The following is a 24,331-nucleotide window of genomic DNA, read 5'->3' as shown; positions in this document are numbered from 1 at the left end:
GATCCTTTCAGTAGAATCATGTCGTCCATACCTATGCTCCCTGATCGCCCGACACCAGTCCCGCAGTCCCTTTTTGCGGAATCATACGGCAAGTCCAACTGACAACCCAATTACAGCTTGTATTGACTTGCTCGTCATCGTTAGGTGGTTCGCTTATTTGTGCTCAGGTTATGCTGATTCTTTACGGGATCTCGACCCTTCAAGTACGCCTCTGATACCTTCTTGTTGGGCCGTCTAATAAGTTGTGAAGGCATATATCTATTTTCTACACTACGCCAATGATAGCCTTTTCATGAAGTCGTTGGTAAGAACTTTTGGTGAGTCGGTGGGCGTGTGCTTGCTGATTCCCACTCGTAGGTCGCCGTCGTGTGGTAGAGACTCTTAGGTTCTATCTATCTTTGCTTTCTTCAACGCTAAATTATACAGGGCTCTCGGATCTGTGCATGCCTTTTTTGGTAGGTGGATTCGGATAGTTGATGGGTCTATACTTACCCCTCCCAGTCTGCCACACTACATACCATTATCTGGTTGGCAAAAATTCTCTGTGCTTCAATCATTCCTTTGCTGAGAAGCTATACTAGGTGCTTACATACACAAAACCGGCTCTACTGCTACAAGGGGAATGGTCAGTTCTATTTGTCTTCGATCTGGTCAACTTTTGAACGAAGAAAACCACAGGTCTGTCTATGTACGTCTTCGAATTGCTCGTTCAGTTGCCCGTCGCATTGAGTCTCTGTTTCTAGGCAGCGACTTCTGTTGGGGTCAGTTACTCTACATTCTTTTACTGGCACCATCTGGTTCTGAAAAATATCTAGGTGGTTGTCTGCTTCTGCGTCCAAATGTAAGCAACTTGTGTACTCAGGACAATGTGTGGGCTCACTAGTCAACATCAGCTTCTTCGCCAGAACGGTCTATTACTGTGCGTTCCCCTACTATTTTACCGCACCAGTAATTGATCGGAATCCAAGTGACCAAGGGGAGGCGACGCCTGGTCCTGACTGGTATCTTGGTATGTGACATTTGGATACATTTGATGATAATTGCTGTAACTCGACCAGGCCTTCCTTATCACGGCACAAATAGGTGCGTAAGCTTCCACGTTTTTGACATTTGACGCGGACGTCTTACGATGCGGCCGCAGGTTTTGGTATATGTACGTCACCGTTCGTTTTCCCTCTTGATCCAACACCTAAGGGTTCGCCGGGTCTTCAGACACATCATATAGACTGTGAGAAATATCGCTTTCTTGAAGTCAAGCCTTGACCTAATTGTTGGCTTTAGATTCCATTTATGGGACCTTGACAAAGTCGGAGCTGCAACAGTATGTTATCCCTAAGCGAAATGATAAGCTCAAGTGTAGACCGTTGGGCAGTACACAGCGATTGTGCCCCTATTCTTGACCAGGGTTACGTCTGATTCAGTGACTGCCGTCACATTGTGTGTGGTACTTTACGATTCCCGCACTCCGTTTTCCAAGTAGGTGCCCAACTTGAAGTCGAGAGGTCGTTCAGGCGTTGATGCTCTTGGCTTCATAGATCTATCAAACTGGTCAAGACTTTGATCATATATTCAATGAACAGATTTGTCCTGACAACGTAATATTCGTCTACGATTGCATTCCTACTAGCTAATCCTTGGCTTTAGTTTTGTGGTTATCATCCAAACAATCATTGTAAGTCTTTGTCCCACCCGTGGTCATCTCTGCTAATGCTCGTAACTGTTGGTTAGCTCATTGTGAAGCCTAATAGTATTTGGGCCATGGTCATCGAGTTCGTCAGCGTGCAACGCAAGTTCATTCCTTTTTACGACACTCACACGCGAACTCACGTTGCCTATGATAGTTTATTCCAATAGTTTCATGGCTACCTTGAATGCACGGAGCTACTTTCGTGGGCTTTCGAGCGAGCGCGGCGATTCCAACTTCGCCGAAACCCCTAGCACAGGCATTAGTAACGCTAGGTTCCGACGAGGGGATGCATCCACGGAATTATCCACCTTCCAGGCCACAGACCGTGAACCGGTGAACATTGATTTAAATGACCCAGGGATCAAGGTGTTCAAAGAGAGGGTTGTAAAGACTGATTTTCCTTGAGAATGAAGTGGCCGGCGAATGGGAAGGTTAGCGGCGCAGTGATGATTGGTCTCTGATCGGTCTCGGATTATGTAGTGATTGTCAATGTAAATGGTAGAAATTCGTGTATATGTGGTGATCTAAACAGTGTTCATTCTTTGAAGAAATTACTGGTTCCCCCAATCAACCAGCATTCCCTTCGGACAACGTCACTGTTACAGTGTTCAATCCCCGTTTGGGAAGGTACCACTGAATAGGAAATTGGCTCGGAATCATGATTCCTCTTCCAAACCACCTTTGGTAATTCATGTATTCTATGCAAATGTGTGTTGGTCTTGTTATTCTGCCTGCTCCGATGCACTATAATATTCAATCAAATAGATGGAAGGGAAAAGAGGTTTGAAAAACCTAGAGAAACTGAGATATAGTAAAGGGTGTGAGATAAATATATATGTTATATTGCTACACATGCTACATTACCTACCATCATCAAGATCATGGCGGAATACCTGCAGAATATATGGCAGTGTTGACGCAAACAAAGGGAAGAGCCATTTAGGGGCCCAACCAGTCATATCATGTGGTTGCCTATTTTGAATGGCTTCCCCTGGCAAGTGTCGCCAGGAGTCTCGACGCATGTAAAGGCAGAGCTACACAGTGTTGGATTTCACCGACTTACGTCATCTGGGGTAATGCTCTGGATTGATGCTTGGCCACCTCTTTCCTCAGTTTGCATCTTGTCGCAATACTGAGGTAAAGTGGCCGTTTCATGTCATTCATACCGTAACTAATGTTCCTCATAGAACCTCGTGTTAGGTATGAACACTAATACATAGTTTGCATCTTGTCGCAATACAGAGAACCTTGTGTTAGATCTTAAAACACAGCAGGGAGACAATTGGTGTGACTAAGCCATATAGCAAGCAAAAATGAATGAATGGATGTTGCAACAGTTAGCAGATTATATATTTTCACTGAGATAAGATAATGGATCAACTATATCAGAGTGTTTACAGTTATTGAATGTGCATGATGTGACATTTCCCAGTGAGTGGGATGCCACTGATAACGGTTTTTGCCACTGATAGGTAGTTGTTGTTAGGGCAACACTAATCCAAAGACTAACATGGCTCCTACAAGAATACTAAAGCAAGGAAGGTGAAGAGGAACAGCTTAATTGACTTAGATCACACTAGAATTAGTGGAATCCCAAGAGAACGAGCTGTAAGGGCAACCTCAAGATGGCCGCACAGCGCGAGCCTAGCAGAGGGAGAATCCAAAGATAATGAATAAGACTAACTACAATACATGAGAGGGCTGCTCACCTAGCAGAGGGAGAATCCAAAGAGAACAGAATAAGGATTCTCCATGCTAGGAAACGAAGTATATACTGTAGTAGCGTGAGAGGAATGCAGGATAACTGTACAGTACACCAGCCACAAGTCCGAGCGAATATCACAAGGTACAAGGAAACATGTGATAATGAAGTGGAGGGTAAATGCACAGGAGTCGTGCCAGCGACTTGGGGAAGTAAGGGCGAAGAGTAATGAAGTGGGGGAAAAGGATAGAGGTAACCCGGACGAGCCCCAAAGAGTATAGACGAGTCTGAGCGAGTCTGAAGTGTCCGAAGTGCGGGAAGACTCCAGAGTCACCGGACGCGGCTCGGATGCGAAAGGAGTGGGTGGAAAGGAAGTGGAAAGGAAAGAGAGCGAAAAGGAACAAAGGGGAATGAAGGGAATGTAGGTAAGAGTCCATGGGATGAAGGAAAGGAGAGAAAATAGGAGTGTCCCCTTACAGAGCTGACATTCCCTGATGCTCTGTTAGTGTCTATATTATATATTATATATATTATCTATTATATTAAGTCTCGATCCGTGTGAACTTTGAACTTAGGTAATCTTAGGTAAGCAGGAAATGGCCAACTGTTGCGCACGCTTCTTCTGTGTGAGGATAGAGGAATAGGAGATAGGGGAGGATGTCTTGCAAGTAAGATTCTGCTGAGAAGGGGGGAATATATAAGTCATAGCGTATAAATATGGGTAGTCCCTTACACAAGCCTCTGAATAAGCTGAACAGGGTCTGTGAAGGCTTGAGGTTTGTCTGATGGGTGCTATATAGAATGATAGTACAGATATAAATCTCATCATGAAATGAATTCAGTGTATGTAGATCAATATATACTTAAGAGCTAATTAAATGACATGTATTATGATATATTCAATTGATTACCACAATAATGAAGCTCAAATAATGCAGTAAAGGTTGGGCCAAGAGGGTAGCTAAAGCGACTCAACTTCCATGCCCTAAGCACTGAGTTTGGCTTTGGGCTCAGCATAGCATAGACTCTATGAGATTTTACAATATTAGCCATAGCAGAATAACATTTTATTTGTCAGACTTGAATGACAGATTCAAAAAGCAAAGCATTTTGAGTTCAGGGTGACAGGGGATATACAATAGGAGATAGGAGGCATTGTAACTAAACTCAGTTGTTGTGGGACAAATGGGGGGTACTTGGACATAGAATGTTAAATAGAATGGGGGCTGTAAGCAGCTACGTTGAGCACTTTGACAAGTGCTGATATCAATGGCCAAGACTCAGCACAAATTAAGAGGGAATGATGGCAGGAAGTGGTATATATGATGGCCAAATCCTTCAAGAGTCAATCCAAGTGCACAGCAATGGTGAAGCAATAAGTAAACTGTACTCTAATGACTTCTAAGCACCATATTCTACATGAGATACACTTACCAGAATGCATCTAATCTAAGAGAAACAGAGAATATTTCCTTAGTTGTTAAGTGGTCAATGGTTTTCTTGATAGGTATTTTCTCTCTCTGTGCCTACACTTTTGACTTGAATTTCTACATCCTGCCCTGTTGACTCCCTGTAGCCATTCAAGCACTTGCATATAGTATATACTCATTATGTAGTTATGGAGGAGAGAATAGGAAGTTGGAAGTTAGATGAGAATATTCAGTACCCATTCACTCATCTGTATGGTAAACCTCTCAGAGTGACTTACAACTTAACTATGATTTTGTGGTAGTACAATTGGGAGGTTTTACAATGTAACAATTGCATGATTAGGGGATGTCAGAGTTAGTGTAATGGTTGAAACAAAACGGTCAAAACACTACACCAGATATGCTGAGTTCCCCAAGCTGTTTGCCACCTGAAACTGTTGCTGCAGAGAATGAACTTTTGAAGAATGCACTGTAGCAATCAGATCTTTGTTATTCCATTTGTTTTCACCGTATATCACCTCTGGCCTCACTGAGTCACCAATCTACACCACCATGGATGTTGCATTGTTACTGCTTTTAGCCACAGCTTACATAAAGCTATTTACTTTTGAATTACACTGTGTGGTATGCTATGGACTAACGAGCCTGCCCCTAAGCCAGAGTTAGTGCTTTTTGTTTTGTTTTGGTTGCATTATTGGGGTGTCAAAGCTGAATCCTTCATATTGGCGGAATTGTAATGGTTTGACCGTTTTGTTTCAACTGTTACACCAACTCTGACATCCCCTATTATGAAGCTGTGCAATTATGAGAAGGTGCAAGTATGTTGGACTCCTTTCTGAGTTCCCAAATCTCCAAATCTCCAAGTTCCATGAAAGTGTTACTGAGCAAGCAGAACAGGTAAACATCAGTACCATATAGATGAGGGATTATGAAAAATAATATTTACCTATAAACTCTGCCCCAATGACTTCCAACCCCTTTTATTCCTATGAGACACCCTTACCACTCAAAATGAATCCAATTTAAGCAGAGCAGAGGATGGCCCATTGATTTTATTCCATGTCCTTTTTCTGTTACTCTTAACTATAAATCTGAGGAAAACTATGTGATAAATGAAGTGAACACCACCCCTGATTTGATGGGAGCACTAGAACAGGGGAACAGGGGAGGGTAGAAGAAATTGTCATGTGCCGAATGTACAGGACATCATTGATCAACAAGATTTTAAGATGTATTCAATGAATGGGATTCATATATGTACCCCAAAGCCACAGTTCCTGATTTGAGTTTTCTGCATTACTGTAAGGGGACACTCCTATTTTCTCTCCTTTCCTTCATCCCATGGACTCTTACCTACATTCCCTTCATTCCCCTTTGTTCCTTTTCGCTCTCTTTCCTTTCCACTTCCTTTCCACCCACTCCTTTCGCATCCGAGCCGCGTCCGGTGACTCTGGAGTCTTCCCGCACTTCGGACACTTCAGACTCGCTCAGACTCGTCTATACTCTTTGGGGCTCGTCCGGGTTACCTCTATCCTTTTCCCCCACTTCATTACTCTTCGCCCTTACTTCCCCAAGTCGCTGGCACGACTCCTGTGCATTTACCCTCCACTTCATTATCACATGTTTCCTTGTACCTTGTGATATTCGCTCGGACTTGTGGCTGGTGTACTGTACAGTTATCCTGCATTCCTCTCACGCTACTACAGTATATACTTCGCTTCCTAGCATGGAGAATCCTTATCCTGTTCTCTTTGGATTCTCCCTCTGCTAGGTGAGCAGCCCTCTCATGTACTGTAGTTAGTCTTATTCATTATCTTTGGATTCTCCCTCTGCTAGGCTCGCGCTGTGCGGCCATCTTGAGGTTGCCCTTACAGCAGAACAGGATCTCCCATCCTGGAACCAGAGCCCTACGGAAAACGTCCTGCGCCACTCCGGACTCGTTCTCGACGTCTCTCCGGTTTTGCGGACATTCCGGACGCTCTCCTGCTACTCCCACCCACCTCTGAGGACCCAAGGAACTCCATCCCTCACTCCCCTGATGACTCCGAAATGCCGGGCGCCTCCAGCCAGATCCCGCCATCCGAGCCAGTCGCTTCAGGACCGGACTCCAAGACTTTGCAGACCTTGTGGGCTCAGACGTACGAACACCAAACCCAAATCAGTTCCATCCAGGATACACTTGCCCGAATTGAAGGACTCCTCTTAACACCCCGTCCGACTACTCCGAAAATGACTCCGGACTCCGAGCTGAGGGGCACCGAAGCCTCCCAGCATGCCCCGAGTCGATCCGAAAACACCCCGCGTTCCCGCTTGAAGCCCGCCTCTCCCCCAATCTTCGACGGAAACCGCAAGGATGGCCGCGTGTTCTACAACACATGCTCCATCTACTTTCAGCTCTGTCCGGACCACTTTCCGACCGAGCAGGCCAAAATCCTCTGGTGTCTCTCCTTTTTCCAGAAGGATCGAGCTAAGGAGTACGCGGACATGGTGCTCCGGAGTCCAAAGGATCCGTACTTCGCATCCTGGGCCGCCTTCACAACTGAGTTCCGGACTCGCTTCCTTCCGGATCGGGAACGCAAAGCTGCCATGCTAAAACTGGAGTCCACCTGGTACCACCAAGGCCGTCGGACTTTCCAGAAGTACCTCGACGAGTTCTGGGACCTTGTAGACCAGTCCGGATACACCGAGGGCTCCAACATCACGATGAAGTTCCGTCGTGGATTGGACTCCATCATCCAGAGCTGCGTCGCCGAGTCCGCAGACTGTCCAGACGAGGATGACTTTGAGGAATGGTACAAGGCAGCACAGCGGGTTGCTGACACCCGTGCTGCTAACCAATCCTTCCACTTTGGCGTGCACTCCGGAAACTCCGGACACTCTGGATCCCTCATCCGACCAGCAGCCAGCTCCGGAGTTGCTTGGACTCCTGCGGGTGTGCTCCCCACGCCTCGGACTCAGCTCCCGCCTCTGCAACCCCGTTTCCAACCTCCTCCTCCTCCTCCAAAGGCTCTCTCACCCGGTGTCCCAATGGATGTCGACCACACCCGCTCCCGACCCGCCACCTTGCAGCTCTGCTACCGATGCGGCAAGCCCAGTCACATGTCCCGCGAGTGCCCACTCCGGTACAATGTCCGGTTCATGACTACCAAGGAGCGGATGTCCGCCATTGAAGATCTTTTGACCGTGGCCGATGTTGTAGAGAGTACAGGAACTTCGGAAGGAGTAGATGATGAGGGAACGGCCCCGGTTGAGGAATCGGACACGGCGGATTTTGTCCGGGCCAACGAGTGATCAGTGCGACCTCGTTGGTAAATAACCGATTTGCTTGTCTTAGCGTAGACAAAATAGACGATTCCAATCACTCCAATGATTCGTCCGACGTTAAGCAAGCGACTCCGGTTACAATCCGCACACTCTGAAGGTTTCGCCCGCAGTGGGAATGGCGGCTACCCAGTAGCTATAAGATCTCTGCGCTGCCCGGCAAGCTTTCGCTAGATATACCTGTTGAAGTGCAGAGCACGGATACACAACACAGATGCACCCTGCAGGCCCTGGTGGACTGCGGAGCTACCGGAGTCTTCATGCATCCGCGCTTTGCTGATGCCCATGGTTTCACCTGACGCAAGCTGTCCGCTCCGATTCCGGTCTTCAACATTGACGGATCACCAAATGAGAACGGATCTATCTCCGAAGCTGTGGACCTTGTACTCCAGTTCAAGGATCACACGGAACGGATGCTTTTCGCAGTCACTAACATCGGACGGCAGGACATCATCCTCGGATACACCCGGCTTCGGAAGCACAACCCCGAGATTGACTGGCAGACAAAGGAGGTGATCATGAGCCGTTGTCTGTCCAGATGCGATACCTGTCGGAAGGAGTTCCGCCATGACAAGCTGACCCGACGCAAGGAGTCTGTGCGACTCCGGGAGTGTCGTACGGGTCCGATGCCAAGGGTTGAGGAACTGCACTCGGACGATCTCCCAGAGCTTCAGGACTGCAAGGATGATGATGTGGATGACAATGCTACAACTCTGGACGACTCCGGACTTGAGAGGGGTGACCGTATCTTTGTGGCTATTCCTCCTCCGACTCCGGAGTACCTTCGGAGTCTTCGGGAAGAACATATCCAGGCTTCGGAGACAGTCTCGCAGCGCCTCGCATTGGCTTTCCAGCGCAACAAACCCCACGATCCTCGGAACAGCGCAGTCCCGGACTTTCTCCAGGAATCCGAGGACGTCTTCGCAAAGGAATCCTTTGATGAACTGCCCATGCCGCGTCCGTGGGACCATGCCATTGAGCTACTGGACAGAGTGGAACCAACCTCTACCAAGTGCTACCCGCTGTCCCTGGCGGAGCAGAAACAGCTGGACGAATTCCTGGAAGAAAATCTCCAGACTGGTCGGATCTGCCCCAGCAAGTTGCCCATGGCAGCCCCGGTGTTCTTTGTTAAGAAGAAGGACGGATTGCTCCGCTTGGTCCAGGACTACCGGAAGCTCAACAACATGACAGTCAAATATCGGTACCCACTTCCGCTCATCTCGGACTTGGTGGACAAACTCTGGAACGCTCGCTACTTCTCCAAGCTTGACGTCCGGTGGGGTTTCAACAATGTCCGGATCAAGGAGGGTGACAAGTGGAAGGCCGCATTTCGGACTACGCGCGGACTCTTCAAACCCTTGGTGATGTTCTTCGGACTGACCAACAGCCCGTCTACCTTCCAGACCATGATGAACAACCTGTTCCGGGAGCTCATTACGGAAGGTGTGGTCATTATCTACCTGGATGACATTCTGATCTACACCAAGACACGAGAAGAGCATTGCTGGGTCCTCAAACGAGTCCTAGAGATCCTCCAGCAGAACAAGCTCTTCCTTCAGGCAGACAAGTGCGATTTTGAGCAGACCAAGGTGGAGTATCTCGGAGTTGTCATCTCTGAGGGTAAGATTGAGATGGACCCCATGAAGGTCTCCAGAGTCGCGGACTGGCCAACCCCTCGGACTCAGACTGAACTCCAATCCTTCCTCAGGTTCGTCAACTTCTACCGCCACTTCATCAAGGACTACTCGCATATTGCTTGGCCTCTCTTTGACCTCACCTGTGCAAAGGAATGGCAATGGAACGACTCCGCTCAGTCCGCATTTCTTTGGATCAAGGAGCTGATCACTTTGGAACCTGTTCTGGTCTTTCCAAAGGAGGATCGGCCATATCGGGTTGAAGCGGACTTGTCGGACTATGCTACGGGTGCCGTCTTGTTGCAGCTGAATCCGGATGATGGTAAATGGCATCCTGTTGCATTCTACTCTAAAAGTCTACAGGCTGCGGAGCGGAACTACGAAATACATGACAAGGAGATTGTAAGGGGACACTCCTATTTTCTCTCCTTTCCTTCATCCCATGGACTCTTACCTACATTCCCTTTGTTCCCCTTTGTTCCTTTTCGCTCCCTCTCCTCTCCACTTCCTTTCCCCCTACTCCCTTCGCATCCGAGTCACATCCGGTGACTCCAAAGTCTTCCCGCACTTCGCACACTCCGGACTTGCTCGGACTTGTCTATACACTTCGGGGCTTGTCCGGGTTACCTCTGTCCTCTTTCCCCGTTTCATTACTCTTCACCCTTACTTCCCCAGGTCGCTGGCACAACTCCTATACATTCCCGAGCACCTGACGGTTTACCACATTTATACATGAAGCTTGTATGCACTTGTGTATGAGACAAACTCATAACTTAGTTGTAATGCATATGAATATAAACTCTTCATATGTGCTTCACATGGACTTCACATGAAGCATACATGGACTGTACAACTTCGCTTATATGTGAGCTTGACATTAAGCACATATGAATGTCGCATATAAACTTCACATGCAGTTCATATAAGCTTTACATGAAGCTCCTCAACAATTGTTATTGCCTAAAAGTCATGAAGAAGTAAAGAAAATGTAGAAGAAATGTAGAAGAAATGTAAAGCCATATGAAGGAATGTAAAGTTTTGCAAAAGAAGTGGGCTTTATATGTCCTTTATATGAAATAAATGTACGGAAGATGTGAAGTCATGTGCTTCATATGAGCTTCATGTATAAATGTGGTAAAGCACCAGATATACCCAGGAAGAGTACACCATTAGCTCCGATGTTTGGTGATGCCGCAATTGCCTCAACGAAGTGGACAATACATCCAAGTCCATACGGCCCCTTCACAACCAGCGCCGCCTTTTTGTCATCAGAACACTGGAACACTCTGTCCCATGCTTGATTCAAGCACCTGTATAGGCCTTCAGTTGGATCAATTACCGGCGCGTCCCCGAAGTACTTTGCAATGGGGCCAGTTGGAAGTCCATTAGGAACTCCATTGGGCATCCGAGCGATGAGGCTCTTCAACTCGGTTAGATTCTTTTGATATGTTTGCAGGTTTTTGTGGTCCGAGTCGGCCATGCTTAAACAAGTGAGCAAGAAGGTTTCGTTGGGGTTTTTAGAATACCGGCTCCCGCCTTTTTGCCCTGGCGCCTAATGACCAAAGTGACTGAGAATACAATTAAATATGGCTGCCATACTTTAATGAAATCATAATAGAATCTAATGTAATAACATATATTAAACACTCAGAGTACGGAGAAAGGGAGTATTTAATAATAATATTGTGTCAAAATAAGATTATAATAAAATATAATGATATTTTCTCGGTGCCCTAGATCCAACTTCAACAGAGCGGACTTCTGACATTGACCGCGGGGCGACAAACTTACATCCTGTACTATCGTTCCCATAGAAGTTGAGTTTTTCCGAGAACCGTTAGTAGGAGTATTTTTGAGCTTGCCACATTTTCCCCTTGTCCCCCGGCTTGACATAGATTGTAGTTGAGTAGTACTTCCAGCTCCTTGATTTTTCAGATGATGACAAAATCTATCTTGAGCGACATAGAATCATGCCGGCGAAAGGGAGCAAAAAGACATTGAACTTGAACTTTTGTCACGAAATGTAACGCAGTTTCCGCGGTCGGCAAGCGTTGTAAAACGGGAGCGACTGAGAAAGAAGTCTAAACACGGGGCCGACTCCACTACGAAATCAATCTCTAACTCGGCGCGTAAACTAACATGACATAGACGTTCCCATTTGATCCACCCCTAATTCCTGCTTAGATGTATCCTGTAGCAGATAATCCCTGTATGAAAGGAGCTACCTTCCCGTCCGCCGTAGAGACCAGAGATTGGAATGCCGGTTTGTTCTGGTTGGCTAGCTTTCCTAGTTCCGTTCCTACAAACACCTGAGGATCCTGAACATACTGGACAGGGTCGACGGGGACAGTTTCCGAAGACGCGAGTCTCGAATAGGCCGCCTGGTATCCCGCTGTCTGTTCCTCGTAATCAATCTCCGTCAAGGCGACGTCGGCCTCGCTGCTAGATGTATCCTTTTTCGAGAGATATTGGGGTTCAGAGAAAAGTTGCACGAGAACAGTTAGGCCAAGCGGCCTAGATAAACGGGATGATTAAATGGGTTGCTTACAGCAGGACAGAGAACGAAAACTCACCATGTCTGAACAGCGGGGGGTTGCAACATCAAGGAACTCTGCGTCAGGAGTTTTGTCAACCCTACGACGGCGACTTTGCGATCTTTGGGAGGCATCTTTGGTGCTTGTGGGAGAACAAAGTTGCTCAGAACTTGTGCCCATAATCTACATTCGACACCATGAACATTTTGCTGACACTCGAAATTGAAAGAACTCACCCAACCTGGATCTCTTCCATCGTCGTGATAACATAATCGGCGGGAAGGCCACCGTCGTTTAGGGCCATCGTGTAAAGTATGAAGTACGAAAATAGATAAACAAACTGGTCGGTTTTGGTCTGGTGCATCCTGGTGAGAAGCGTCATGACCACGGGTTTGAAATACTGTTTGAGGTTGTCGCTGAACGGGCACGGTCGGTAATTTGTGAAAAAGCTTGGAAAATGGAGGACCCACATTGGAGTATGACGAACGATGGAGTACAATAATTCAAAGCCCCACATATCGTTCGCTTTGGATGGGATCAGTCTCTGTTGAATCACGGCTAACACCGACGCCAGTTGGCCTTGAGCAGCCATTTGTGTCGCGTCCCTTGCCACAAAGGCTTTCAGCAGCTTGACTAGACCGGGGACACTACCCTTCTGGAGCCACACCGCTGGGGTGAGGAGGAAAGGAAGAAGACTACGATATTCGGAGGGTACATCGGAGGTATGCAGTTCAAGCATCTGGGCGAGGATCTGGAAAACGTAGGGAATATATTCTGGGCCATTATCAATGTCAGCAAGTATGAAGCGCGAACGGCGCGGTCCACCTACGGTCGATGTCCTGTTGTAAGATATACGTAAATGGCCCAAATAGTGTTGCTTCGAAATTGGAAAGCGTGGCGGGTGATCCGCCGACGATGAACCTAGAGGATATAGAGATTCAAGAGGAGTGCGGATGGAGAGAACAGTGGTATACCGACCTCATTAGCGCTGATATGCTTTCGAAAATGTATTGATCGAAAAGGGGATTGCTGGGATTCTTCGACACTACCCCAAGTATGTTGACAAGGCGTGTCAGAACCGTCTCATAGTGAGGTGTCAAGGTTTGCCTCGCTGTTATGATGACTCTCATGATACCTTCATAGCGGTTTAGGATTCCATCAAGTTACAGCAGGTAAATGGGACGCACATCTCATCAGGTGATCGTTTTCAGCAACCTTCTCTGGGGTTTTTGCAGCTTCAATCTTTGACAACAGAGCGTTCAACAGATCATGGGCGAAGTCGTGGACGTCTGCTTGTGCGAATCTAAGACATGCTGAATTACGATGTCATCGATAAAACAGGACACACATACAGTAAACGTCCGCTTTGTTTTATGAATAGTATCCGGTCGATAGTGATGGCGGCATAGGTGTAGGTCACATAATTATCGGCGCCTAGATGCCGTACAAGGAGAGGGAGAACGGAAAGCAGTTGCTCTTTAGTTAGCTACGTCGAGGAAGAGGTGGTCACATACGTAAAATCTCTGAAAGGACATTGAGAATCTTACCTGATTCCTGAACGTCAGTAAAAAGCGGATAGCGTCAACTTGGAGGATAGGGTGTGGTACAGCCGCGGCTTGTAAATCTTCGAAGACGTTCTCTGAGAAGAACTTGATGATATCGATAAGTGCGTTCGTTGACGTGACTCCTTGCTGTGTTGAGATACATTAATACAACTGCGATGCGCCATCGGTATAACTTTTTTTTACCTTTGTAGTAGATCCCCTAGTGGCCACCGCCGCAAGAAGGAAGATCGCGCTATCCTTCGCTCGCCAATTGGCCTCTTTATTGGACCGGTACTCCTGCAGCCCCGTTCCGATCCAATTGCCTACAATTTCGGTAGCCTGTGCTTCGTATCCAGAACTGACCAGCGCCTGCAGGAGATCTGCGGCAGCATGTCTTCTCGTACTAAGATCAACGCCGGTCGCTGAAAGTGATAGATCGAGGCGAACGAATTCTAAGGGATCATCCTCAAACTGCTCCACATCGTGTTCACGAAGCGCGACGTTGGGGACGACTACGCCCTCTACTAGAGAGGAGATGACCTCACGAGATTCAAAAAGGGTTTTGTAGTATCCGGAACGAATGGTGCTGGAGATGAATCGAAGGGATTGAGAAACCAGCTACAGTTTTGCATGAGATATATTCATTGTTCCAAAATAGATGCACACGTACAGCGTCGTCACTGATATTGGGGAGTTTATTGGACCCCACCAGGGTCCAAACCTCTTGAACGAAGCCTTGGATGGAGTCTGAATTTTGCAGTTGGTCAGGAAAAAGCTTCAAAAACAAGTCCACAGTCTCGAGGATCACAGTCTTGAGTTGTGAAGGTAGAGAGGGCGTCGTATCGTCGGGCTTCAATTTGGAAGGGAATCAAACGAACTGATGTATTTACATGGAGGTAGAAACTTACATCTCCCCTGAGTTCCACTGGGTCCCAAGCCAAAAAGACATGAAACCACCCCTTTCCGGGGCTAAAAAACTGATCGTGTGTGTCTTCAATTGCTGGGGGAAGGTCATGACACGTGAAGTCGTAGAATATCTCGACTAGAAGCACCATGCATTGGGCCAAAAGAGCGTAGTCCTTCTGAGGGGGAGTAGTGAGGAAGGTTGCGGTTTGTTGGAAGAGCTGGAGGAATGGGGTCATGAACCTGTCAAATACAAGGTTGATCTCTGAGAAGAGTTCGTCGGAGCGAACATGGGCGCGCCATTGGCGGAATATAGAGTGCCCTGTTTCAAGTACTCCCAGATTTACGTTGTAGTCTGTAGGTGATAACGATGAAACCAGTTGCTGGGGACAGTTCAGCCTTGGTGTTCAGCAGACCGGACCGTACTCACGTCTATCAGGTTGGGCCACTTCGAAGGAAAGTCTAGTTCAGCAATGAGGGAAATCGCCTCCGCGATCTGAATTCGCACTGCCTTATCCGATGGAGCAGACAGTGCCAACATGGCTGGAACAAGCTCTGCCCGAAGTTGGGCTTTGTCCACCTCGCTGAGCGGAGGCTCATCCTGGCCGATCATGGTCAGCTCACAAGACCAGATGTCTACAATCGGAGAGTGCTCACTTCCTCCCATCTACTCTTCGCGATGTTCTTCAAATACACGCTACCCGACAACTTAACAGCCCGATCGCTGGATTCAAGAACGAGCCGCAAGAGTGATGCAAGGAAGCCTGATTGGCGACTGAGGGCTTCGAGGGCCTGTTCGGCTTGTTTTCGCGTTTCTGGTCGCAATGATGCGGTAAGAAGAGTTGGGAGGTCCGACATCGTGGTGGTGGTTGCTGTACAAGCCTGGAGGCGAAGTATTTCTTTGTCGGCTAGGGGCAAACGCGCTCCCTCCGTCACGTGATAAGTTGAGGGCAGGTCCGCGCAGCTCTGAAGTAAGTGACGAATTGACACGTCTCAGTGTCACCTTGCAATTCTACCATCATGAAGCTCAAGGAAATTCGTCGAACCTCCACTTTCGCATGGTCGCCAACGACATCACTTCCATTGCTGGCAACTGGAACCGTAGCGGGCGCACTCGACGAATCATTCAGCAACGAAAGCCAACTTGAGATCTGGGCGCCAGACTTCCTCGACAAAGATGAATTCGTTCTCGGTTCTGAGGGCGGACATGGTCCAAAGGGTGTTGTAACGGATAACTCAAGGTGTGTGTCAAGATCAACTTCCAGTCAACAATTTCGTTGGTAACGTACGTATGTATAGATTCAACCGACTGGCTTGGGGTTATGGGGATTCCGGAAAACCGAAGGGCGTCCTGGCTGCTGGCATGGAAAATGGAGAGCTTGTCCTTTGGGATCCCGCCAAGGTACTAGCTGGCGCAAGGTACTTGTCGTCAGTTTCAATATGTTACGTCGAATCAGCTTGTTTGCAGCGCCGCCGAATCCCTCATCTTTCGCAACGACACTCACACGGGCCCAATTCGTGGACTAGACTTCAATCCCATACAACCGAGTCTGCTCTCGTCCGGAGGCGTCAATGGAGAAGTTTACGTCTGGGACCTGAAGGATCCCGGGCATCCGTATTCCCCGATACCTGGCACCCGTAGTACGAAACTCGATGAGATCACCGCAGTTGCTTGGAATGCCCAGGTGCAACACGTCCTTGCTGGAGCCAGCACCACGGGCTACACCGTCGTCTGGGACTTGCGCGGTAAAAGGGAGGTGGTTGCTCTTGCTTATGGCGGAGGAACAGGCACTCTCGCTGGTCAACATGTCGGTTCTATGAACGGCTTGGCCGTCGGAGGGCGCCGGGGCATGAGTGATATTGCATGGCACCCAGATAATGTGAGTTGGGCTGTACAGGGCGGCGATGGTATTAATATTGCATCAGGCTACGAGACTCGTGACCGCGTCAGAGGACGATTCATCACCAATTATTATGGTTTGGGATCTCCGTAATGCACGTGCCCCCGAAAAAGTACGTGTCTGTAGTCGTCGGAAGTGCTAGATGACATTAAGCAAATTTGGCAGATTCTCACTGGACACGAGAAAGGTGTTCTGTCCCTTTCGTGGTGTAAGCAGGACGCAGACTTGCTGCTCTCTTGTGGTAAGGACAACCGCGCTCTTTGCTGGAATCCACAAACATCAGAGATCGTTGGAGAGGTATTTGTCACTTGCTCGTCCACGATGGCCTCATATCAATATCTTGCTGCAGTTACCTTCGGCGTCCAACTGGGCCTTCCAAGTTGAATGGTGTCCACGGAATCCAGACCTCTTGGCTACCGCTTTCTTCGACGGGACCGTTGGTATCCACTCTATTCAATCGACCAACGACAACACACCGGCGCAACCATCGGCGGCGGCGATATCTAATGAAGGCGCCGGATTATTCGATGGCCCCAATTACCCATCTACGTCTTTCCAAAGTAGCGGGACCTTCTCCCTCAAGCAACCTCCGAAGTGGCTCCGTCGACCAGTATCAGGTTCATTTGGCTTTGGAGGGAAGTTAGTGACCGTCTCCAACCTCCCATCGGCACAGGGCAAAACTCAGAGCAGTGTCGTGCATCTTCGTAACGTAGTGACAGAGCCTGCCTTAGTTGATCGGGCTACCAGACTTCAGCATGCAGTCGCAGAAGACAAAATGAGCGAACTCGCAGAGGAACTCAGTGCTTCGCTGAAGGACGGCGCGGCTGAAGGGTGGAAGGCTCTTTTGAGTCTCTTCAAAGCGAACTCCCGCGAGGAGTTGGTCACTCTTCTGGGCTTCTCGAAGACCGAAATCGCGGTGAAGGTTGCAGAGGCCATCGACAGTCTCAAGGCTGCCGCCGCGAACGAGACGTCGACGGTGACGACCGGAGAGCCGGAGCGATCTGACTCCCCTTCGGCTGGTAGCGACGAAGGTGATGCTACTGAAGTCACGGAAGGTGAAGGAGAGAAGACCCCATCCGAAGTTAGCGTGAGCGTGACTTCAGATGTTTCCGGCACAACCTATCCAGCAGATACTGAGTCGACAACTACCGTGCCCAGTCTCTTTGGCGACGATGACCCCGGCACTCCTCAGATGGACGCGGGCGCCGATTTCTTTAGCACGCTTGGTATTTCGCAACAAGACGGTGGCTCAGGTCAAGTTCTGATACCACATACGAGTTATGGACTTGACTCTTCTGTCGCGGCGACTATTGGTTCTGGGCCATCGTCAGTTACGTCGGAGACGATGAAGAACAACACCTTCAAGATCTACCCGAAGGAAGAGTCGGAAACGGACAGATTGGTGACAAGGGCTCTCATACTCGGCGACTTCGAATCTGCGGTTTCCCTGTGCCTGTCTTCCGAACGCTTCGCCGACGCTATCTTGCTAGCCGTCAAAGGGGGTCCTGAACTCCTGCAGCGTACCCAGAAGGCATACTTCGAACGCCGAACTAAGATGCTTCCCTACCTTCGCCTCTTCCAATCGATCGTTGGCAACGACCTTTCCGATATTGTCCAAAATGCCGACCTACAAGAATGGCAGGAGATCTTTGTGGTCCTTTGTACATTCGCAAGCCAGGAGGAGTTCGCCGGGCTAGCTGAGCAGCTCGGACGGCGCCTTGAATTCCAATTCAGCGTGTCTACTTCCTCCAATGACATTGCTACTGCGAGCGAGGCTCAAGAATACAGGAAGCATGCTACATTAGCTTACCTTGCGGCTGGACGCTTGGAGCGACTCGTGAATATATGGATAGATGAACTTTCTGAAGAGGAGAAGGTTTTGGTCAGCGAAGAGGCTAGTCACGGCGGATCAAGATATACGGCACACGTTCAGGCTGTGCAGTCCTTCATCGAGAAGGTCACGGTTTTCCGTTCAGCTATCAAGTATGTTGACGATGATCTTACACCGCAAGCCGCGGGTGACGGCGATTCCGGCACGAAGGTGTACAAACTATCTGGCCTATACGAACGCTACGTGGAGTATGCAGAAGTGCTTGCTGCGCAAGGAATGGTCAAAGAGGCAGCTGTCTTCCTCAAGCTCACTCCGAGCAAGTACCACTCCTCGGTTGCCGGTGTAGCCATAGACCATCTCGACTCGGCTGCGCCGCGTTCTGCAACCGCCGTGCCCACAGCCACGTCTCAGCAGTCATTGGGACGTACGACACATGCCTATCCCCCGTATAGCACGGTGCCGTCTCAGCAACCAGCCCCCGTTCAACCGATTAGCCAACAACCATCGCCGTATAACCCATATGCTCCAGCTCACAACCAAAGTGTTCCGCCCTCTACAGGTCCTGCTCCCCCCGTTGTGTCTCAGTACGCCCCATCGAACAACACGTACAACACGTACAACACATATGCGCCCCCTCGACCGGCTGAAGCGTCAACCACTGTCCAGTCGGTGTCGCAACAACAACCATCTCCCTATAACCCGTACACCCCGGCTTCAACCACAGCTCCTAATCCCGTCGCCCAAGGACACCAGCCCGGGCAAGGCCATACTCAATCACAATTCGCACCGACGCCGGCGCCATACAATACGTATGCACCCACCAACACGCTAAGCACGCCGCCCCATCTCCGTAATCAGACGCAACCGACGCCCATCGCCTCGATGGGTCCACCTCCCAGTCGGTTGAATGGCGCTCTTCCACCCCCTCCCCCAAAACGGGACAATGGCGGCTGGAACGATGCGCCTATCGCACCCCCCGTACGAACGTCGAGCGCAGCGAATAATGCCAAACCTGCCCCTATTACATCGCCATTCCCTAATTCCATCCCATCGTCGCCAGGTTACTCGCCCATGATACCCGGTCAAAATCTTCCCCCTCCTCCACGCCCTATGAGTGTTCAGGCCCGAGGTCAGACACCACCACAAGCATTGAGAGGCCCTCCAACTGGCGTATATCCTCCCCCTCCTCCGATGGGTCGACCACCGCCTCCACAGGGTCCTCCTGGACCTCCCCAAATGCCCCCACCCGGGCCTCCCCATAGTCATAGCCAATTGCCGCCGCCGCCGCAAAGGATGATCTCCCCGCCTCAAGGTCATGGTAACTTCCAGCGTCAGCCTACTCCCAATCAGTACGGACCGCCACCACCCCGCGCTACCATTCCTGGGCAATCCCCACCTCAGGGACCACCTCAAGGACCACCTCAAGGACAGTTTAGTAGACCACCCCCGATGAACAACAACATGCAGCGGCAGAGATGAGGGCGTATTAGTGACTAAGGGTCCTTCGAATTTTAGATGTATCAGCACTCGTCACTAGTCTAGTTCACGTAAACAGACCCAGGAATTTATTTTATGACAATCGCAGTAGCTTTTGCAAATTCATGGCAGCCTTTGGGTTTGAAGGCAATTTCTATGCTGTTGGCGTTGTGAATGTTATCACGTGACTCACTGATATTGCAGGACTTTGATCAGAGTCGCAGTGCTCTGACTTCGGAAGCTGAAGACAATGAGTTTCCTAAATGTCGAAGATCCAGGCCAACTCCCTCCTGGAACTCCCCCGACGTGTAAGTTAACGGTCAGCTCGCTCTGTATTCTGACCGACGACCATTTGTGTGCAGACAAATTCGAAGGACCGTGGTTCACGACCCAGCTATTTCTTTCATCGACAATTGGCGTCACCTCATTCTTGTTATTTTCTTACTGCCGCACAAGATGGCCACTACTTTTCGCTCCTAGAACGAAGCTAAAAGGCTGGTGCTTTGGAATTGAAGCTGTCTTTCAATGTCGCTTATTGCAGTTCCGAAGGTTTCTCGCCTCACGAAGCTCACACTCATCAAGCATTCTTCGGATGGATTCTACCCACCATACGAACCTCGGAGTTCACTGTCCTTCAGATAGTAGGACTGGACGCAGCTGTTGTGCGTGACAATCTGTTAGCGGTTGCACTGCTTACTGACCTTCCCAAGCTCCTCAACTTCTTCAAGATGTCCTTTCAGCTATTCTCGCTGTGCTCGGTCTTTGCAATTTTCATCCTCATGCCTATAAACTGGAAGGTCAATCGAACTGTGAACTTCACCGTCTCAATAGCTCACTTCTTCTAGAACAATGTCGGACTAGGAGAATCAGACGGAGGGGACGACGACGACGACTGGCCGACTACGCGTGCAGCACCTGCTCCGGATGGCCCGCAAACACCTTCTCGCGACTGGCTCGATCTCATCAGCGACGCAAACTCATATCTATCAGCTCACCTCGCGTTCACATACCTGTTCACAATCCTGGCCCTCCGATTCATCCACAAAAACTACCGGAGGTTTATTCGGTCGCGTCAGTTGTTCTCGCTAGAGCTTGTGCACTCGATTCCTGCACGTACGGTCATGGTCACGAATCTACCAAACCACCTGCAAGGTGAACGTTCTTTAGCAGAGTACTTTGAGAATATGGGCCTGAGTGTTGAAAGCGTAAGCGTTTGCCGGGAGGTGCACTCGTTGAAGGTTCTCCTTGACAAGCGAACGGAGGCCTTGCTCGCGCTTGAGCGCGCTTGGGTCGACTATGTTGGGAACCCTAGCACAGTTGAACAATACGATCCATCCGACAGCGCCGCACCCCCGCTTGCTGATATTGAATCATCTGGAATGGACAATCATAATTCCAGATTTGTTGTCCCCCACAAACCCCGACCTACCCTTCGTCCGAGATGGTATAGCGCCAAAGTCGACGCTCTAGAATTCCTCGAGAAGCGCTTCCAAGAGGCTGACGAGCAAGTTAAGAAACGCCGCAAGACCGGAAGGTTCAAACCGACACAGGCAGCCTTTGTCACGTTCGAGAAGATGTCCAGTGCCGTACGTCTTTTCATACCAATGTCTCTCAAAGCGAGTCGGACTGACTTCTTCTCAGCAAGTCGCCATGCAAGTCGCCCATGCGCCGTTCCCTATGCAATGCACGACTTATCCTGCACCCGAACCTCGCGATATTGTCTGGTCCAATATGACGCCGTCAACTACCAATATCCGGACGAGGGACACGATCGTCCTCAGCGCCATGGCCCTGCTCTTCTTCTTCTGGATATTCCCGATCACAGCATTGGCTAGTCTGCTCAGCTATAGCGAAATAAAGAAGGCCTGGCCGTGGCTCGGGAGATTGATAGATTCGAACGACAAGATTCAGGCTATTGTGCAGAATTCCCTTCCTTCCATCGCGATGATAACATTGAACGCGACATTGCCACTTCTACTTGAGGGTGACGGGTAGTCCTTTTCTTGTAATGTGTTGATTATTGACACTGTTTCACGTTCATTAGCTTTGACGTACCTTCAGGGCTTCCGAGCTCGTAGTTGGATCGAGTATTCGCTCATGAAGAAGTAATGTCTCCCTTATCGCGACTTTTGAACTAGCTAATGATTTTGACAGATATTTCCTGTTCCTTCTCGTCAATGTTGTCTTCATATTCCTGCTCGCTAGCACATATTGGCAGCTCGTTCGGGACTTGGCCAATTCCCCAGCGAAAATACCCGAGAAGCTGGCGACAGCGCTTTCGGCAGGTCGTGCTAGGTACTTAAAGTCCCTATATAACGACCTTCCCATTTCATTCCTCCCCTCATAGGCACTTCTTCCTGTCCTATGTTATTCTCCAAGGTGCATCGCCCTCTGGTATATATAATTAATCGCACTCGGTGACTCACTCGCATATCGTAGGTTTGGGTATCATGCCCCTTCAGCTTTTAAACCTAGGTGTCATCATACCCCGTGGCTTCTATCGCCTGTTTCTGACCCGGACTCCCAGAGGTATGCATCTCGTATCCTCATCTATCGCAAGCTTGGTCTTTACAGCTTCGTAGACTTCGCCGAGCTGAATGCACCTCCGATGATTAATTATGGCGTCGTCTACCCCCAAGCCATCTTGATGTTTGTGATCACTATGTTGTACAGTGTCAACCAACCCCTCATCGTCATCTTCGGAGCTATCTATTTCGGCGTGGGGTATGTCGTGTATAAGTACAAACTACTATTCGGTATGCGTCTCCTCCTTCCGAACTCGTTAGTACCCCATTATTTGGATATTCACATTCTTTTCTAGTATTCTACAAGCCATATGAGTCGCAAGGTCAAGCGTGGCCGTTAACATTTATCCGGCTCGTCTGGGGCATCGTTATTTTCCTGATTTTCATGATTGGCCTTTTCATCCTTCGGAAGTCCTATGTCCTATCATCCATGCTCTCCCCGCTACTCCTCGCAACGGTTGTATGGGCGTGGTACGTCCACAAAAACCTGAAGCCCCTCAGCAAGTTCGTGAGCTTGAGCTCTGTGCACGAAGTGGAGAGGGGAGAGGAGACGGCAGATGTGACACGAATAAGAGCAGGACACCCGGTGACTTGGTCGCAAAGGTGTGTGGTCATTACCAACGTCGCTCATAGTTATTCATAACGCCGTGTCACTACTAGCAACCTCAATCGTAGGAGGTACGCCCAGAACGACGACACCCTCTATGTCGCACCCGAAGACGAAAGAACGGATTATGTATGTTTGCATCTGAAACCACACTGCGTTTGAGCTGAACGATAGATCTTGTTTAGTCTCAGCCACCTATGGCTAATTGGTACAGCGGTGTTCTCAAGTTCGTCATGAGACCGCCTCGAAATGCACCCTACTGATTGTCATTCATTTGTAGCACCGGAAAGAGGCGATATGGACACCCAGCCCTCAATGGAGTCTTGCCTGAACCCTGGTTGCCTCTTAAGAAAGGTCAAACCCTCGTTAACAATGACCATCGCGGAAACGGCCGGACACACAAAGACATCAATAACCAAGCCGTCGTTCTAACGTTACGAAAACGACCAAGCGTTCGAAGAGGACCACGTCAATCAATAAATCACGATGCTAGCCACGAACCGTTGATCCCAGGGATACAGTTGGATGACTCCATATCACCGAATGTCTCCGCTGGAGGGTCCAGTAACCCTTGGGATGACGTTCCACCGACCGCTCGCCGTGCGTCACACTCTACATCACCGGGGTTGCAGCGAAGGCTCAGCTTCGACCATGCGTCTGGTGTCATAATGCTACCTGACGAAGACGATTGGCTTGACGAAGAAGAAGATAGCGATGCGGACTATGGGACCGCAAGTGCCATGTTGGAGCAACACGGTACTGATCCAGTGACACCTACACCCGCTCCAGCCATGTCTTTACCAGAAAGTGGGCCGTCCAGCCCCTTGGAAGAGAGGAATTTGACGCCTGTGTCTCCTGCACGTTCGTCGCGTTATGGCACCTACTTCCATCATCCGGAACGAAGACGCCAACCCATCCCCGGTGCATTCCCTACAACACGAAGTTGATATGGATAGGATGTCTGATACCAAGATGTAGTACATATACCATACATGGGTAGTTAGAGGAACCTTTCGACGTTTTTAATCTTAGTATACAATTCGTGATAGCTGGTGAGCTTTGCCTTGGATCACTCGATTATTCGACCCTCATAACCCGATCGTAGAAAGATACCTCTGATTTCCGGAATGCTGATCTCGAATGACGTTATGAGCTGTATGAAGGAGCTACTTAGTGCAAGGCGGACATCAAGCATCACGCAAACCAACTTCACAATGTTCAAGCCGAACTAACCCT

At 49.1% G+C, this 24,331-nt stretch overlaps 3 protein-coding genes across 3 annotated transcripts; 2 read left to right on the top strand and 1 right to left on the bottom strand.

Annotated features, from left to right (window-relative positions):
* Positions 1–11,954: 11,954 nt before the first annotated feature.
* CSE1 (importin-alpha export receptor) lies at positions 11,955–15,613 on the bottom strand (the record flags this gene model as incomplete). The annotated part of the gene is made up of 14 exons (XM_036771572.1): positions 11,955–12,288; positions 12,348–12,491; positions 12,545–12,724; positions 12,779–13,082; positions 13,138–13,229; positions 13,287–13,443; positions 13,496–13,611; positions 13,661–13,794; positions 13,856–13,999; positions 14,057–14,470; positions 14,523–14,702; positions 14,761–15,138; positions 15,186–15,356; positions 15,413–15,613. The coding sequence occupies 14 exons, from the start codon at positions 15,611–15,613 to the stop codon at positions 11,955–11,957; spliced, it is 2,949 nt and encodes a 982-aa protein (XP_036626193.1).
* Positions 15,614–15,775: 162 nt separating this feature from the next.
* On the top strand, positions 15,776–19,966 carry SEC31 (protein transport protein S31; the record flags this gene model as incomplete). The annotated part of the gene is made up of 6 exons (XM_036771571.1): positions 15,776–15,996; positions 16,055–16,174; positions 16,224–16,635; positions 16,682–16,768; positions 16,822–16,953; positions 17,006–19,966. The coding sequence occupies 6 exons, from the start codon at positions 15,776–15,778 to the stop codon at positions 19,964–19,966; spliced, it is 3,933 nt and encodes a 1,310-aa protein (XP_036626192.1).
* A 122-nt stretch (positions 19,967–20,088) lies between these two features.
* On the top strand, positions 20,089–24,042 carry PC9H_001924 (uncharacterized protein; the record flags this gene model as incomplete). Its single annotated transcript, XM_036771570.1, has 16 exons — positions 20,089–20,139; positions 20,205–20,271; positions 20,326–20,461; positions 20,505–20,625; positions 20,674–20,760; positions 20,809–21,549; positions 21,605–21,947; positions 22,008–22,068; positions 22,118–22,258; positions 22,311–22,342; positions 22,403–22,492; positions 22,546–22,719; positions 22,785–23,091; positions 23,149–23,224; positions 23,281–23,321; positions 23,376–24,042. 16 exons carry the CDS (start codon positions 20,089–20,091, stop codon positions 24,040–24,042), a joined length of 3,135 nt encoding a protein of 1,044 aa, XP_036626191.1.
* Positions 24,043–24,331: the final 289 nt, after the last annotated feature.

The sequence above is a fragment of the Pleurotus ostreatus genome (assembly GCF_014466165.1).
Source record: "Pleurotus ostreatus strain PC9 chromosome Unknown scaffold_10, whole genome shotgun sequence".
Classification (NCBI taxonomy): Eukaryota; Fungi; Basidiomycota; class Agaricomycetes; order Agaricales; family Pleurotaceae; genus Pleurotus; species Pleurotus ostreatus.
The sequence above is the reverse complement of the archived record's forward strand: the minus strand, read 5'-3'. Positions and strand labels throughout refer to the sequence as shown.